The sequence below is a fragment of the Rhea americana genome, unplaced genomic scaffold, assembly GCF_003343005.1.
Source record: "Rhea americana isolate MKP2758 unplaced genomic scaffold, rheAme1 scaffold_93, whole genome shotgun sequence".
NCBI classification, from domain to species: Eukaryota; Metazoa; Chordata; class Aves; order Rheiformes; family Rheidae; genus Rhea; species Rhea americana.
In genome coordinates, this window is record NW_028187122.1 from 2,874,679 (window position 1) to 2,889,656 (window position 14,978).

At 36.1% G+C, this 14,978-nt stretch overlaps 1 protein-coding gene across 3 annotated transcripts in view; it reads left to right on the forward strand.

Annotated features, from left to right (window-relative positions):
* Positions 1-1,739: 1,739 nt before the first annotated feature.
* KIF20B (kinesin family member 20B) overlaps positions 1,740-14,978 on the forward strand; it is a 41,967-nt gene continuing 28,728 nt past the window's right edge. For 2 of the 3 annotated variants that reach the window (XM_085324829.1, XM_085324831.1), the window contains exons 1-12: positions 1,740-1,895; positions 2,356-2,442; positions 2,540-2,656; positions 2,837-2,975; positions 5,110-5,294; positions 8,774-8,822; positions 9,479-9,673; positions 10,091-10,202; positions 10,692-10,763; positions 11,213-11,359; positions 13,134-13,296; positions 14,313-14,564. In XM_085324829.1, coding sequence (XP_085180955.1) covers positions 1,740-1,895; positions 2,356-2,442; positions 2,540-2,656; positions 2,837-2,975; positions 5,110-5,294; positions 8,774-8,822; positions 9,479-9,673; positions 10,091-10,202; positions 10,692-10,763; positions 11,213-11,359; positions 13,134-13,296; positions 14,313-14,564 — 1,674 coding nt within the window. The remainder of the gene's footprint in view (positions 1,896-2,355; positions 2,443-2,539; positions 2,657-2,836; positions 2,976-5,109; positions 5,295-8,773; positions 8,823-9,478; positions 9,674-10,090; positions 10,203-10,691; positions 10,764-11,212; positions 11,360-13,133; positions 13,297-14,312; positions 14,565-14,978) is intronic. The other variant, XM_085324830.1, reaches the window with a different exon arrangement.

The following is a 14,978-nucleotide window of genomic DNA, read 5'->3' on the forward strand; positions in this document are numbered from 1 at the left end:
GAAATATTTAAGGTAGCCTCAGTGCTGTTTGAAACCTATAATGTAAAGACAGATGAACAGTCAGTATCTTAGATTTTTCAATGGTCAAATGTTACCATTCTGAGTGCTATACTTCTACATTGACTTTCAAGTCAAGCTTTGAATAAAATTTATGTTTACCTATTGCCTCTTAAGCAACTAGGCATGGAATGAGAGCATAATCTTGACAAAATCAAGTTTAAAAGAAGTCTATATTTAAAGCAAATAAAATGTCAGTTATCTAACAAACCTAATTCCTGACAAGGTCCGATAAAAGTTTAGCAGTGTGATTTTTTTTTTTTTCTCATAGCTGATGAAGGCCTCTAGATTTTGACAGCATAGATGTGTTTCTTTCTGCTTGTAACTTATTCTCATGTTAATATTTAATCAAGCTACAGTAATATTTCAGGCCAAGCTTCTCCCTGGTTTTATTTTTGTCATGCAGCTGACTGAAGAGCTATGGATTAGAAGAAGCAAAGCAATGTTTACTTTTTCTTCCAGTCYGCAGCTGCTCTTTGTGTTCAGGCCCCACAACTGTGGGAAACCGTGTGGTAGATATCTAATCCCTAGAATACTTGCTGCTATGGGCCATAAGCAGCTTCTAGTAAGTTATTCTGAACTTAATCTGTAATAAAAGCCCCAAGGTCACAACTGTATTTTGCAAGAAGCAATAGAAGCATAAAGAGTAGACGTAATATACTAATATTTTTGAGTAAAATTCACTAATGACTGTAGGAGGATGACCATGCCTCAAAAGGGTGGAAAATTCCAATGGTTCTAACCAGATCTGCCTAAGGGGAAGAACTGCCTTCCTGATGGTATGACCTCAGACAGAAAACTAAACCAGTCACCAGATTTATCAACATCTGGAAAGATTTTGATGCTGCTGGACACTCTAGTTCACCCTGTCTAGTATATCTATGGCTGCAGTTAATCTGCCTTGGAAAAAGGAGGGGGGGGRAGGAGAATTGTTTCTAGAGTTAAWTTAACTTTTTAAAGGTTTTATGTTAATTTCACCAGTTTACTGTCTGTTAACACTGAATCAAGTTAACTTTCCTTTGCTATAGCAAATGTTCATTGCCGAAATTCTTGTGCAAGAGGTGCAAAAGTCAATAGTTTACGGAGTAAAAATGAATTATTGCTCAAATGGAGTTTACCAATGGAGCCTTAGTAGTGCAAAATATATTAGATTTTTTTGGAGTGTGTCTGAATTCTTTCTTGCTTTAAGCTATATTGAGTTATTTCCATAATACCAAACATATATTGAGTCCTGTGTAGAAAGCCATGAAGCTTGGGTTACTCCTGCAATGAGCCTCGATTCTAAAAGGACAATATAAACATAGTGGGCTGATGAAGAGGCTAAGGAGCAATATAGCCTTTTTTTTTTTTCTTTTTTACTAAAGATATTGCTAAGCATTTCTGTCTCTGACATCATGGTTTTAGTAAGGCAGTATTATATGGCCAAGACTTTTTTTTTTCCCTCTAGTAAACTGTTGCTTTTCATTGAAAGTAGAGTTTCTGTTCCTGTTTCAGCCAGCTCCTAATCCCCCACTATCAGAAACATGTGACATAACTTGTACAAGTTATGAGCAGGATTTTTAAAAAAGCTCTCTCAAAGAAATTTCTAGCTATCTCATAGCTTCACGCTGACTTATCTTCTAAAAGCTATTCGTTGTGTGGACAAAGAGCAAAAAAATTGTTTTATTGTATTGTCTTGCAGGATGGAACAAGCTTTGGATAAAGAGAAAATTTTCAGACCGTCTTATATTGCTAGTGTTGAGCTGCCTCAAAGAACAGGACCAGTAAATGTGGAAGATATTAAAGCAGATCTGTCTGATGAATTTTCTTTAGTTTCTTCAAGCTCAGACATAAGCCTGGTAAGAACGCTTTAGTGCTTGCATTGTCTGGTACCCAAATGAAATGACTAAGTTATCTTTAATATGTTTTTGTCTGAAGGATGGGCTAAGTTGTTATTGTGTTGATACTTTGTTAGGTACATCAATTTCKTGTTCATGTGCTCAATACCAGTTCAGAGCAGCTTAATCATAAAATGTTATGTGTTTTGTTCTTGGGTTCTAACTGACCTGAATGTAATGTGTGCACTGCAAGATTGTTTTGAAACTGTAAGTTATTACAGTGAATTTCTGCAGGGACCTGAACGCTTCAACTGATGTAGTGAATTACTTAGATCTACTTGATATGGGAAGTAAAAGTAGTTGTAAACCCTTCCTGTGCTCCAGAATACTTAGATCTGATGAAAATAACACAATCTTAACTTGCTTATCAAGTACAGAATCTAGTCACATTTCCAGCCTCTGTCTATTTATTTATTTTTAGAGGAGCAGTTTGGAGTCTAAGGGACACATACAAGTTTGCCTTCGTATCAGGCCATTCACCTCCCTGGAAAAAGAAAATGAATCTCAGGTGTGACAATTCTTTTAAATCTAAAAATACTTCATTTTTTTTCTAGAAGCTGAACATGTTTTTTCATGCATGTATTGTTTGTGCTATCACTTAATAGGATTGTGTTTCACTTGAAGACTCAACAAGCATCATACTGAAGCCCCCCAAAAACTCTTTGAGTCGCCTGAGTGAAAAAACTGCTGGACAGCTGATACAGAAGTTCACTTTTTCACGAGTAAATGAATTGTCCTAAGCTTTTAACTGCTAAACAAGTTGTTTAATTTTTATTAATTAATACCAAGCAAATTAGATTTTTCTGACTTCTTAAAGTATATCAACAGTTTGTTTACTGTCTTAAAAGCATCTAATGACTGTTTAAACAAAATGATGTTATCAATTTTCTGGTAATGCTCAGGTGTTTGGACCTGAAACAACTCAAGAAGAGTTCTTTGAAGGTACTATGAAGCAACCAGTGCAAGATTTCTTAGAAGGATATAATCGTCTTGTTTTCACATACGGTGTTACAAATGCTGGGAAAACCTACACATTCCAAGGTATGAGTAGCAATGGTGTTTCTGACTGGAATACTCTAACTTCTTACTTTGGTTTATACTCTAGTCTGTACACATTTAAAGATCACTTACTACTATTCAGAAATATGTCAAAGTTTCCTCCCCTAATAAATATCACTAAACTGACAACAGTCAGATTTGACRTGTATAGTGATTTCTTTGGAAGACCCTAACACAGTTGTGCCTTGTTCTGCCCCTCACTCACAAGTATTTTGAATGTGGTGGGGGTGGGGGCATCTRGGGAAATGAATACTCTGTATATTCAGGATGTGAAAAGGTTGTAAATAACTTTATATCAAACTAACCTTTGATTTTCTTATATATGCATCTTCAAAAATGGAACAAGCCTGGATGTTGTGCCTTCAAATAAGGAATAATTTATCATAAAGAATAGACACATACTTGAAARCAGTTCAGCATGCTTCAAAGTGTTTAATTTCAAGTTGTCTCTAATTGAGTTTAGCAATAACAATATCATCAGTGATGTTGTTTCCTGAGGCACTATTTCTGTACTATTAAAGCTCAATATCCTCTCTGGGCAGAAGATGTCATCCTTTCTCTAGTTATCTTTCAAAACTTTTTAACAAATGAGAGGATTGGATTCAGATATCAGCAAATTCTTCTGTAATAAAATGGTAATTTTAGATGCTATAGTAGTTAATTGTTATGTAGAAACTGTAAAAGGATGCTAAATATTTGTTGTGCTATATGAAGTTAATCTTTATCTGACTGATCCATTGTCTTCTGAGTAATCTTCTCTTCTAGGTAATCTTCTATTAGATGGGTTACAACTGAAGACTACTGCCAGTACTTTAAGCTTATCATTAGTCTGGGACAATAATTCCCTATTGTATTAAATAATAGGTATATAAAATTTCTAGAATATGTAGTCCCCTATACTGGACTTTTTTTTAAAAATATATATATATATATATATATATATATATATATATGATTTGCAGTATTTCAGATTCTGCAGACTTGATTATGGTATTACATTTTTGGCAAGTAACTATCCACTAGTAATAAAAATTGACAGGGTAGAATGGCAGAATTATCTTTTTGTAAAAAAAAAAGGATTTAATACAAATATCTTGAACTTTTTCAGTAGAAAATCAGCATTTGTGCTTGAGGGATGTGCTAAGCATTTGCTATAGGTCTTTTATTCAGAGAATCTAAAATTAACTTTTGGGTAAGTAGAAAATGGAGGCACAGCTATAACACCTGAAACTCYTTTAGACAAGTCCTATCAAGCAGCAACGCCAGGACAGCCTTTGTGTCCTTGCTTCTTTACACTGGCTGTTACAGTCAAACAAAAGACTAATGGTAAGAATTGTAAAACTGTACTCTTAAAGAAACAGATTTAAGTCTGAGTATTGACACATCTTGTTAATCAATTTATTTACATCTTCATTGCCTGTAAKAAGGGGACTGTGAAAGCATAATGTAGGAGAGTGTACTTACTGTTGAGTAAATAGTTTCAAGTAAACGCTCCTGCTAACTTGGAATATTCTTAGTGTTGCAATAGGCAGGTGAGTAAAAGCTGCTGTCAGATGACTATTCTTTGTGGTTTTGCGATCAAGCACACATGGATTTTTCACTTTTTGACCTTTTCTGCCTTTCTGATATGTAAGCAATATACTTGGAGAAAAGGAGAGACATGAGGGAGTTACTTTTATCTACTACTGGTCACAGGCTTCTATAGGTTTTGTGGACTCTGGGATTAATGCATGGCTGCAACTGAGATATTGTTGCTGATAGTCTTTTGAGATTATTTCCTTGAGGGAGGAAAAAGCAGCCTATGAAATATAATTTACGTACAAATACGTACAAAATGTTTTCCTTGCAGCTGCGTTTGTGCAGAATATCCAACTGCTTTTTACTTTACACCTTTTATTATTTAAGGAGCAGCGCACCAACTGTTGTTGAAAGCCAAATACCTTCTAAAATGTACTATTAATTTCTACCATCTACAAATACAAAAAGTATTGCTTCAGGTGGTAACTGGCCTACAAGTTCTCAGCTATGCCTTAAGATTAGAATCTCATCTTTCAGTCTTCATCTTTGTGAACACTTTGTTCATGAGAGAATCAGRTCCTTTGTACATTGCTTACAGGAACAGAAGATGATGTTGGTATTCTGCCAAGGACTATGGATATGCTGTTTAAAAGTATTCAAGGAAAACTATACACAGCAATGGATCTCAAACCCCATCGGTGTAGAGATTATATAAAGCTGACTAAAGACCAAGTGAGAGAAGAAACTGCTATTAAAAATTCAATGCTTCGCCTAACCAAAGAGGTAAGAGGAGTGCTTCCTCTTATTTTGATGAGTATTGTCATCTGCGGATAGCTCAGTGATATCCTCTTCATTCTACATCATGAAGAGGCTATCTGCRTTTGAGCATGGATGCTTCTATTTGTTGTTAGACACTTACTCAAATTAACTAGCTGTAGTTAAGTGAGCAGTGGAACTAGTGAACAGTGATCTCCTGGGGATTTCTAATCTATGGCTGAATGCTTAATCGGATGTAAACTCCAAAGTGTTCTCTGTAGTTTGGGCATCTTAACTTGTTCTCTGGATCACTGATGCTTAAGAACTGAATGCAAGTAGCCATGGGATACTACTAGCTCTGCTCTTAGTCAATTGACTGCCTTCTAGGATTCTAAAAAGATGTTTGTGCTTTTGAGGCTCTCCTCTCTTTCAGTTTGGTGTAGTACCATTAAGGGAAGCTAAAAATAGAAATCTTACTGAAAAGAGAAATAAGCCAGTGARTTTCTAGGGAGTTGAATCAAAGTGGGGCTTCTGATGGATTTTATTCTTATACTRATCACTCTATTGTTCATTGCTGAGCAGTCTTAAAACAAGCTTCAGTTCTGTGAGTTGTCTGGAATTCTCAAGCTGTTTAGCTTAATTACAATTATGGGAGACTTCTGAATTAAAAGAGTGGAGAAAAAAAGATTGTGGAAGTGAATGGAACACTAAAACCAAAGTCAAACAGATGTCAAACTGAAATGAGAAAGGAATTCTCCTTTTTTCTTTTTCCTCTCCTCCATGAAAAGGCTGAAATATCTCCCAAATGCCTGTTAGGTTTTACTGGGGTATTCCACTAGGATGGAATGTATCTGCTATCTTGATTTTTATCCACGATTTGAATGTGGGCATCTTCATTGTGGAAGGCAGGTGGCAGTAATTCTTTAACCAATATATGCAAACTCTTGGGAAAGAAGAAAGGTGAACAGAATTCCCCCTCCACTCTTTAATTTGCAACCTATTAATTGCAGGTAAGGATATTACATTTCTGAAGTGTCACTCAACAGAACTTTTTATTATCTTATTCCATAAGTACAAGGCTGTGTTTTAACTCTGAAGATGCACTTTTCACTTCTTTTATGGTGATGAAACTCCAGTTAGCATAACAGCCCATTCACTGCAGTATTTGACAAATATTAACATGGATTTGTTGCTTTCCTTGATTTATAAAAACATCATTGCTAAACCAGGGGAAGGAGGAGACTGTCATGCAGACTTTACCTTGGTATAGACAAAATGTTCTGGCTTCTTCCAGAATGTGTAAACTCACTTTCCGCAGTAAAAAGTCTGGTTTAGTCAGAAGATGCTTTGATTTACTTCCAATGGTGATCCTAGTTTGTGAAGCCAAAACGTGGTTCTACTTAGACAGCTAAGAAAACTTGCTCAAGGAGAGTAGAACTTGAGAGGGCAAGCTCTGTCCTGTGTCTTTCCAGGYGTAAGCAAGACTCAGTGTTGGGTTTTCTTAATATTTTTTCTCCCCTGTTTCTCAGTTACTTTTAGTAAAGCCTCACATCTCATAACCATGAACTGACTTTGTCAACTTCAACATTAGGTACTGTCTGAGACTATCATATCACACTTTTTTYCCCTCTCCTCCCTCTTTAGAAAGATTCTGTAGAAAGCACTGCTTTCTTCTGTGTGTGTGTTTAATGGTGGCGCTCTTTTTGCAGTCCTTAGCATGTAGCAACACCAGAAGGATAAATTTTAGGGAAAGAATTTCAACCTGTGAAGTTCTCACTGTAGTATGCTTAACAATACTCTTTTTTTTTCTGTAAAATCAAATTTTTCACCTGGATTCTTTTGTCCTACCACATTCCTGGCTTCAAGAGTTTTAAAAAGGATCTAATATCATTGTTAGTGAGAGCAGAGATGGTTTCTTTGAGGAACAGAACTCAATGGAGAAAGTTAGTATTTGTGAAACTRCTGTGGTTGGAGGCAATGGGGACCTTTATGGAGATTTATTAAATTTGCTATATAGTAGTACGGTATTTGACAAAAACTTGAGGTCATACACTTTACTATAGAAGCAGAAACACTTTACTGGAAATATTTTAATAGCATCATCCTGAATCTACAATCTTATTTTGTATTAAGTTTTAGAAATTCTGAACATAGGACAACTTCTATAATACATTAAGTTGATATAACTGAGAGTTACTTTAAAAATCTCCCAATCTGTAAGTAAGTTGAGAGAAACTGTAAAGCCTTGCAGACTTCTAGAATCTCCTCCTTTTTAGGAAAGGAAGGGGAAAAAAGTCTGCCGTAAAGTCTTTCCCTAATAATTTTTAAGGATTTCAGGGAAATCTRTTGTATACATGCTGGAATGCAAGCTGTGTAAAACATCTGGGTTAACARAGGATATAGGAATAAAATACATGAGATGGAAAGCTACTTCCAGATTCGGTCTGTAACAGCAGACTGAGGAAATTTGTATGCATAGTGTAGCGCTCCTCTGGTTTCTAAATTTTTCTTCGTACAAACAATACTTAAGTAGATGTAACRAAATTCATAAACTTCAGTAGAGCCAGTTCTAGGTGTGTTTTGGGTATGTAAAGCTAAAAAAGCTTGCTAGAAGCTTTAATGTAGACACTTGTTCGTCCCTTGAATCATTTGATGGAATCCAGCTTCCGATGGAATCTAGCTTCCCATGAAATATACTCATGGCAATACAGGAAATCTRTTTTTTAATGTTTTCATTCCTTAAGCATAATGCTCTCTATAGATTAGTCACATTTCTTTGCAGCTATATTGTAAAGGTTAAAACTAGCAACTGAGTGCATGCGTATGAACCTCAAGCTCTAGCAATAGAAATTTGTTTTATCTTAATTTTTTTGAAAGCTTGGCAAAAGAGTGGGGGTTTTTTGTTTATTTGTTTTTGTCCTTCCCTTTTTAAACTTCAGTCTTCATGATTTCAACTGGAAATGTTTCTATGGCCTTTGTTATGAGGTAACTGGTTGCTCATCTAAAATATAAATGAGAAAGTGTTCTAGCTTTACTGCTATTTCTGAGAGTTGAACTTGTAAGCCATGAGATCTAGAAGTCTTGAAATAGCAAAATAATAACAATTTCAGGAGACTGTAGATTCACAAGGTGAAATGTAATGTGGAAAATGCAACTGGTCTGTTACAAATCATACTGTTAAATGTCCTTGTTCCTGAGTGGGCTCCTGCCCCTCCATTTGCTATAAACTGTTTTCATCTGGATCACCAAACTGAAATGCCCATCGTGATAGGATGTGATGCAAGGGAAGTGCTGGAGTGACCATGAAGGTAAGAACAATCCTTTCAGTGGGAGTTACGGGTGCATTGAACTAGACACAATGTGTAGCCAGCATCTTTCCATTGGCAGAATATTGCTACTATGCTGTATGACCACGTAGTAGGACAATAGAGCTGTTAGAAAAGTGGCAGATTGTAATTGGTTTTACTGTGAACAATACATCTTAAAGTCTTTGTTTTCTTTTGTAGGTAGACCATCAATATAGCACTCACAGCAAAGCACCAGTTGATTCTAAGGGTATGTTTCATGTTAAAGAATTACAATTAAAAAACAAACTGGCAAAGAAGTTTGCTTTCATGTCAACAAAGTGATTTCTAACCTGGGTTAATAACAAAAGAACTATTTGGCACTTGTTTACATACTTGTGATTTGGGTAGTGAGTGAATGTCTAGGTAGAAAAGCCAAGGATAGAAATAGAAGATTGTCTGTGCATCCAGCCCAAAAGTGATACTAAATGAGGTGAGACTGATCGGGAAGGGTAGTACTGTTTGGCCTGTGGGCCTTAATACTATCCTGATAGGCTTTYTGAGCACTCCATAGAAACCTAATTGTGGCATAAACCCCCTAAATACTAAGTTTTTCGTAAAAGGATAGTGGTAAAATAAATAGAATTAATTCTGTTTTCTTTAATCTCTTGATAAATCAAGGTCGGTTTGATAGTCTTTGCAACTGAAAAAGAAGTGACAGAGTAGTGGGGTTTCTTGCAGCAGTGTATGATAAGCATATGGCTTCCAGCTACTTGAGGAAGAAAGAAAATTCCAATGGATTCTTGTCTAGAGAATCTTTTTTAGAGGTTGCTGTTGTATGAATTTTCACTTATATTTAATTTTTTGGAAATGAATTTCAATCCACTAGATCCATATAGACTTATGATMCTTCATACTTCTTGGCAGATTTGAAAGAACACTTAAAGGAATCGGAGCAATCTGGTCCAAGTGTGGAGAATTGCATGAAGTTTTCTGTCTGGGTTTCGTTTTTCGAGATTTACAATGAATGCTTTTATGACTTACTGATTCCAGTATCAAATGAGAAGAAGAGAAGAACACTACGTCTTGCACAAGACATTAAGGGATGTTCGTATGTAAAAGGTGATTAGCATACATTGCAAATACCCAAACTTGGCTGTGGAAACTTCAGTTTTTCTGTATTAAGAGGTGTGTTTCTTTCTAGATCAAACTCTAACTGTAGCACTGTAAACTTCTGCTTTGTATGTAAAAGGTGACAGACTCCCTATGCATACATATAAATAATGGGTGTGTRTGTATATATGTGTGATATATATGTGCACATATTTGTCATTATATAGTCTATGATATACTTATCCTTCCTTTCCTGTGGGAGGTGGATATTGATCCTCTTTATCATCATTTAATAGTTTCTATCTGAAACAGACCTACTAAAACGTTTGTATGTCTTCAGTAGATGTATTTGGTGTGCACAGTCTCCTGCTCTATTTATTTTTGCTAATTATATTTACAAGATGATCATCTTTTTTCTTCCTAAAGATCTGCAGTGGGTTCAGATTTCTGATTCTAAAGAAGCTTTTAGACTTCTAAAACTGGGGTTGAAACACCAGAGTATTGCAAGCACAAAGCTAAATACTTCTTCTAGCAGAAGGTGAGAAAAACATTGAGTATAGGATGTTTGGGGAGGAGGAGGAAATTCAAATAGAATCTGGCTTTTGGGAGGGGGAGAGGCTTTGCCAAATCCTAAATAACTAGGATTCAGTTCTAACAACCTATAACAGTGTATGACCCAAYGTTTTGAGCCAAAAGGATTCCATCTTGCTGCAGGATGAACATGCATAAAAGCTAACAGCATTTTTTTAAAAATATTCTCCTTCAAGCAAAAACATTTAGCTTCCTTCTACCCAAAAGTCACCTATTACAATGTAAAAGCTTGGAGGTATACTCTAAGTGTTTTTTTCTTTTTTTAAAAAAAAAGGCAAAAATCTTTCTAAAAACCTTGTATTGTAATTGAATGAGTAAATACTTAGCTATGCTGGCAGATTCTGAAGTTTTAAACAATGCTTTAGGGACTAAAAAAACTTCGAAATTGTTGGTCTTATTTCATCACTTCTCAGCTGTCTTAAATTTTTTCTTTCAGTCATAGCATATTCACAGTTAAGGTACTAAAAATTGAAGATTCAGAAGTACCACGAGTGACACGAGTCAATGAGTAAGTTCAGAGCTGAGTCTCCCTCTTTTTCCAGCAGTGATATTGCCAACTTTACTACCATTCTTTATTGGTTCAGTCGTACTGTGCTATATACCCAGTGCTCCGCCCATAGCACTTAATGCACAAATGGTGGTTCTCTGGTTCATGCATTCATGTGGTACTTGGTGCTCTATCTTAAGCCAACAATGCTATTCTACATTTTACCCCCTTTACTCAGCATGAGATTCCTCTAATCAACAATACCCAACTTCTAATCTTGTGCAAGTCCTTGTGCAATTCCTTAGAAGGAAGAGGATGGGAAAGTAGTGTTGAAGGGGATGGGAGGGTTTCAGTGGTTGAAGACCAAGAAACTTTTTTCTCTGAGAGGAAAAAAAAAAAAAGTTGAGAACAGTGAATAATTTGTAGGTGTTTTGAAATAAGAGATGTGAATTTTCCTTATCTGCTTTCAGGTTGTCACTTTGTGATCTTGCTGGTTCAGAAAGATGTACTAAGACGCGCAATGAAGGTGATAGATTGAAAGAGAGTGGAAATATAAACACCTCCCTTCTTATTCTGGGCAAGTGTATAAATGCACTCAAGAACTGTCAACAGTCRAAGTAAGTCCCTTTAACAATTGCTTACTTAATATAGCAGTTGAAAGCTACTGTTTAAAATATACAATAAGTTTTGATGGAAAAGATGTATAGACTTTCCAGACCTGGAAAGTCTTGTTGACCTACTGAAGTCATTTTTAAACTTGTTATGTTTGCTTTTTGGTAGATTACTCAAATTCAAATATTCTTTAAACATGTGACCTCAGTGACTTTTTGATAAGATTTATTCAAGTTTTCTTGAGTTTTACTTAAACCTTTCTTTTGCTAGTGTCATAGTTAATATTGTGAAGAGTCAAAATTTCAGTTTTTTATTCCTCTCTTGTTAACTAACTCTATTTTCTATGCACTTCTAATGTAGCCTTTTCCATCAGCAGGATATTGTTGTATGCTGTCATAATGGTGTACTCTTCTACAAAATATGTTCACTGCAAGTTGATTCCTTGCTTCCTCCCTTCCCTCCCYCAACCCCCCATGGTGTAACTAACCATATGCAGACAGATGGAAAAAAGCCTCCACACTACTTAAGCCTCAACTGTAGTGACCTAAATGAGACTGAAATAATGCATAAATTTCTGCTAGCTGTCCAAACAGTACACTATATAGTCACACTTGGGCATAGCTGTCTAAGAACAGATTTCTCCACAGGTTCTAGTTTGAAGATCYGTTTATGTCCCAGAAGTTAAATCAACTCCCAGTCAAACTGCTGTTTTTTTCCCTGTTGTGCTTTGCCAAATTCATTTGCACTGTAACATGTTTCTTGACAGCTTATTCAAAGTCAGTCACRCTTTAAAAATTAGACAAAGACTTGTCTATTGTTCATGTTCCTGATAACCCTAACTTTTGTGAATTAATCTTTCTTCCCTTCCTGTTGTTGCTAGATGGGACAGATGCATTAAAACTAGCTACTTGTTAAAAGATTGCTAACATTCAGAGGTTTTTTTTTTTTTTTTGATCCTAATAACTAAAGAACACTTCTGTGTTGTTGTAAAATCTCAAGGTATTAATGGATGCATCTTATGGGCTGAGTAGGAAGCAGTAATTTTGTTAAAATGTCTGTCACTCTAGCAGCAAAGCTACTTATGAAACATGAAAGGTGCTCTAACAAGGGTGTTGCACTCTGGAGTCCTTTAGTGCTATTAGCAAAACTGAATGGCTGTTATGTCCAAAATACAGGTGACCTACACAGCAGCAAGTGTGTTTAGTCATGTTTTGGGAATTTCCATTTAACTTCCTATAGACATCCAAACATCCACCACCAGCTGTTTAATTCTATGGCACAGCTTCTTTAGGAAATGCCAAACTGCTGTGTATTAGATGAATAAAATCTTATGGGAAGAACTTCCATGTGTCTGGTGTTTTTCTTGCCTGGGCACTTGCTGTTCTCTATTCTCAGAGACCAGATACTGAGCTGATAGGGCTCTGATATATTGAATGCTGCTTGCCTAGAACTAAATATATYCATCTCCTTAATGTGATAAGGAAAAGAAGGATGCAATATGGCCTACCCTAGGTTAAATGTTGAGTGCACTTTTTGATCTAAGTGCTTGCATTGATTGTATTACTGTAGCCTATCAGAAGCGATAATGAATGACTAAATAACAATCTAAACTGCTATACAAACTGCTATGCAACCTCTCTACAAACAGAAAACAATTCTAAATCATTTAAAGACCTACTGCTGCTGTATGGTATAAATATTTTTCAAGTCTCCAAGCTAGATAGGTCTTGTACTGACTGGAAGCTGTCTGATTTCTGATTATCTATTTCTGTCTTAAAGGTTGCAGCAGCACATACCATTTCGGGAAAGTAAATTAACTCATTTCCTTCAAGGTTTCTTCAGTGGAAGAGGGAAGGTTTACATGATAGTAAATATAAGCCAATGTGCTTCAGCATATGATGAAACACTCAATGTGCTGAAGTTCTCTGCCATTGCACAAAAAGTAAGTGTGCTATYGTTGTATTGATCATGCTCTTCTGATTTGTCTTTAAAGGGAAGGCTCCCTTGTTTTTAAGAATATGAATTTTGTTAATAATTTTCTTTAGAATCTCTTATGCTGCTATTAAATTTTCTAGTTACTTTTTTGTCAGGCTCTGCTTCCTTGTAAAGCTACTTAAAAGGCTATGCKGGGTAATACCCTCTTTGAGTGGCAGGGGAGCATCTCCAGCTAAAAATCTGTAATCCATAATTCTGGCAAGTTTCCAAGGACTCTTCATATTTGGAAGAAGTTCCTTGTGATTTAAGTAAACATTCCTTCTCTACTCATAACGTGCTCCAACTAGGGAGAGCACTGCTACTTGCCTCAGTATGCTACTGCTGTCCTGCTCATGTCAGATATTGGAAAAATAGATTSAGCAGCAAAAAGGGCATGGAAGGTCTTTTTTTTTGTAGCCTTAGAGGCTTTCATGGGAAACTAGAGATTATGCAGAATGTGTAAGAGTTAATACAGTGCTKATATAACCCTGATGAAATTTGCTGCAGCCTTAAATGAAAATCACGGAAAAATGACTTTTTTAATCTACCACGTTAAAGGACAACAGATAGACCTTTGGGAGCTGGACACATCTAAATAGGTTAAGCCTGAGATTAGAGGGAGAAGAGTGTGAGGGTGAYACAATTATGCAAAAAATGGGATTTGTAGGGTGACAGTTGCATGTAATAYATCTAGGAAAAACAAAATAAACAGAAACACAAAAATCTGCTTGTAGAAGAAGTGCCAGCCTTCCTGTGGAGTTGTCCAGCTAATGAAACTTGGTGCTTCAGGAATCAAAAGAAAGGCTGGATGCTGAAATGACTCCTGTTCTAGCTGGAAACTGGTATAATAGTGACTAAACAGAGTATACACTGGGGAAGTAGCATACCCAGGAGAGTTATAGGTAAGAGCAGGTGTTTCTTGGAAGKGTCAGGAAAGGTTTAAGAAATACTGATGGCTGTTCTTTATTTTTTTTTTTTGAGTAGGTTTTAGTTCTGGATGCTTCTGTTCTTCCTCAAGACCAGTCATTTAGCCAGAAATCAGTAAGAGAATCATCACTACTTGGTGATGCTAAAATGCCAATAACGAGGAAAAGAGCCACAATACTTTGGGACAGGAGCTTGGAAGATGTGATTGAAGGTGATGATGAGATGGAAGAACAGCATAATATGTCAGGAGAGGAAGCAGTGCAGAAATACGAYGAAAATAAAGTTGTTCTTGGAAAAGAAGAATATATGGTATGTACCAGGATTACTTTAAAAATCAGTGTAGCACTGAACTTTTAAACAATGTATTCTCCTTCTTCCCCTGTCTTTTCTCTGCTCCTTCCAATTGCCCTCACTTTTCCCCAAAGCCATTGTTGTGAGCTGGAAGTGGGATTACTTGTGTAATTGTTGTCTTACTGTCTGTTGTGGGAAACGTATCAAATACATGTAAATCCAGACTGAGGAATAAGGGTTGCAGACTTGATTTTTTTTTTTTCTCTCTGCTATTAGTAACCTGTGGTCAGCGCAGAGCAAGGAATATCTTTTTTTCAGCAGTACAGGTGTCTTTTCTTGGTTTTCTATATACAAGAAAGTACCGAAAATACTTTTCAAGTAAAAATTCTGGTCTATTTTGGAACAGTACTTGCTTAAAAAGCCTTTCTAGGA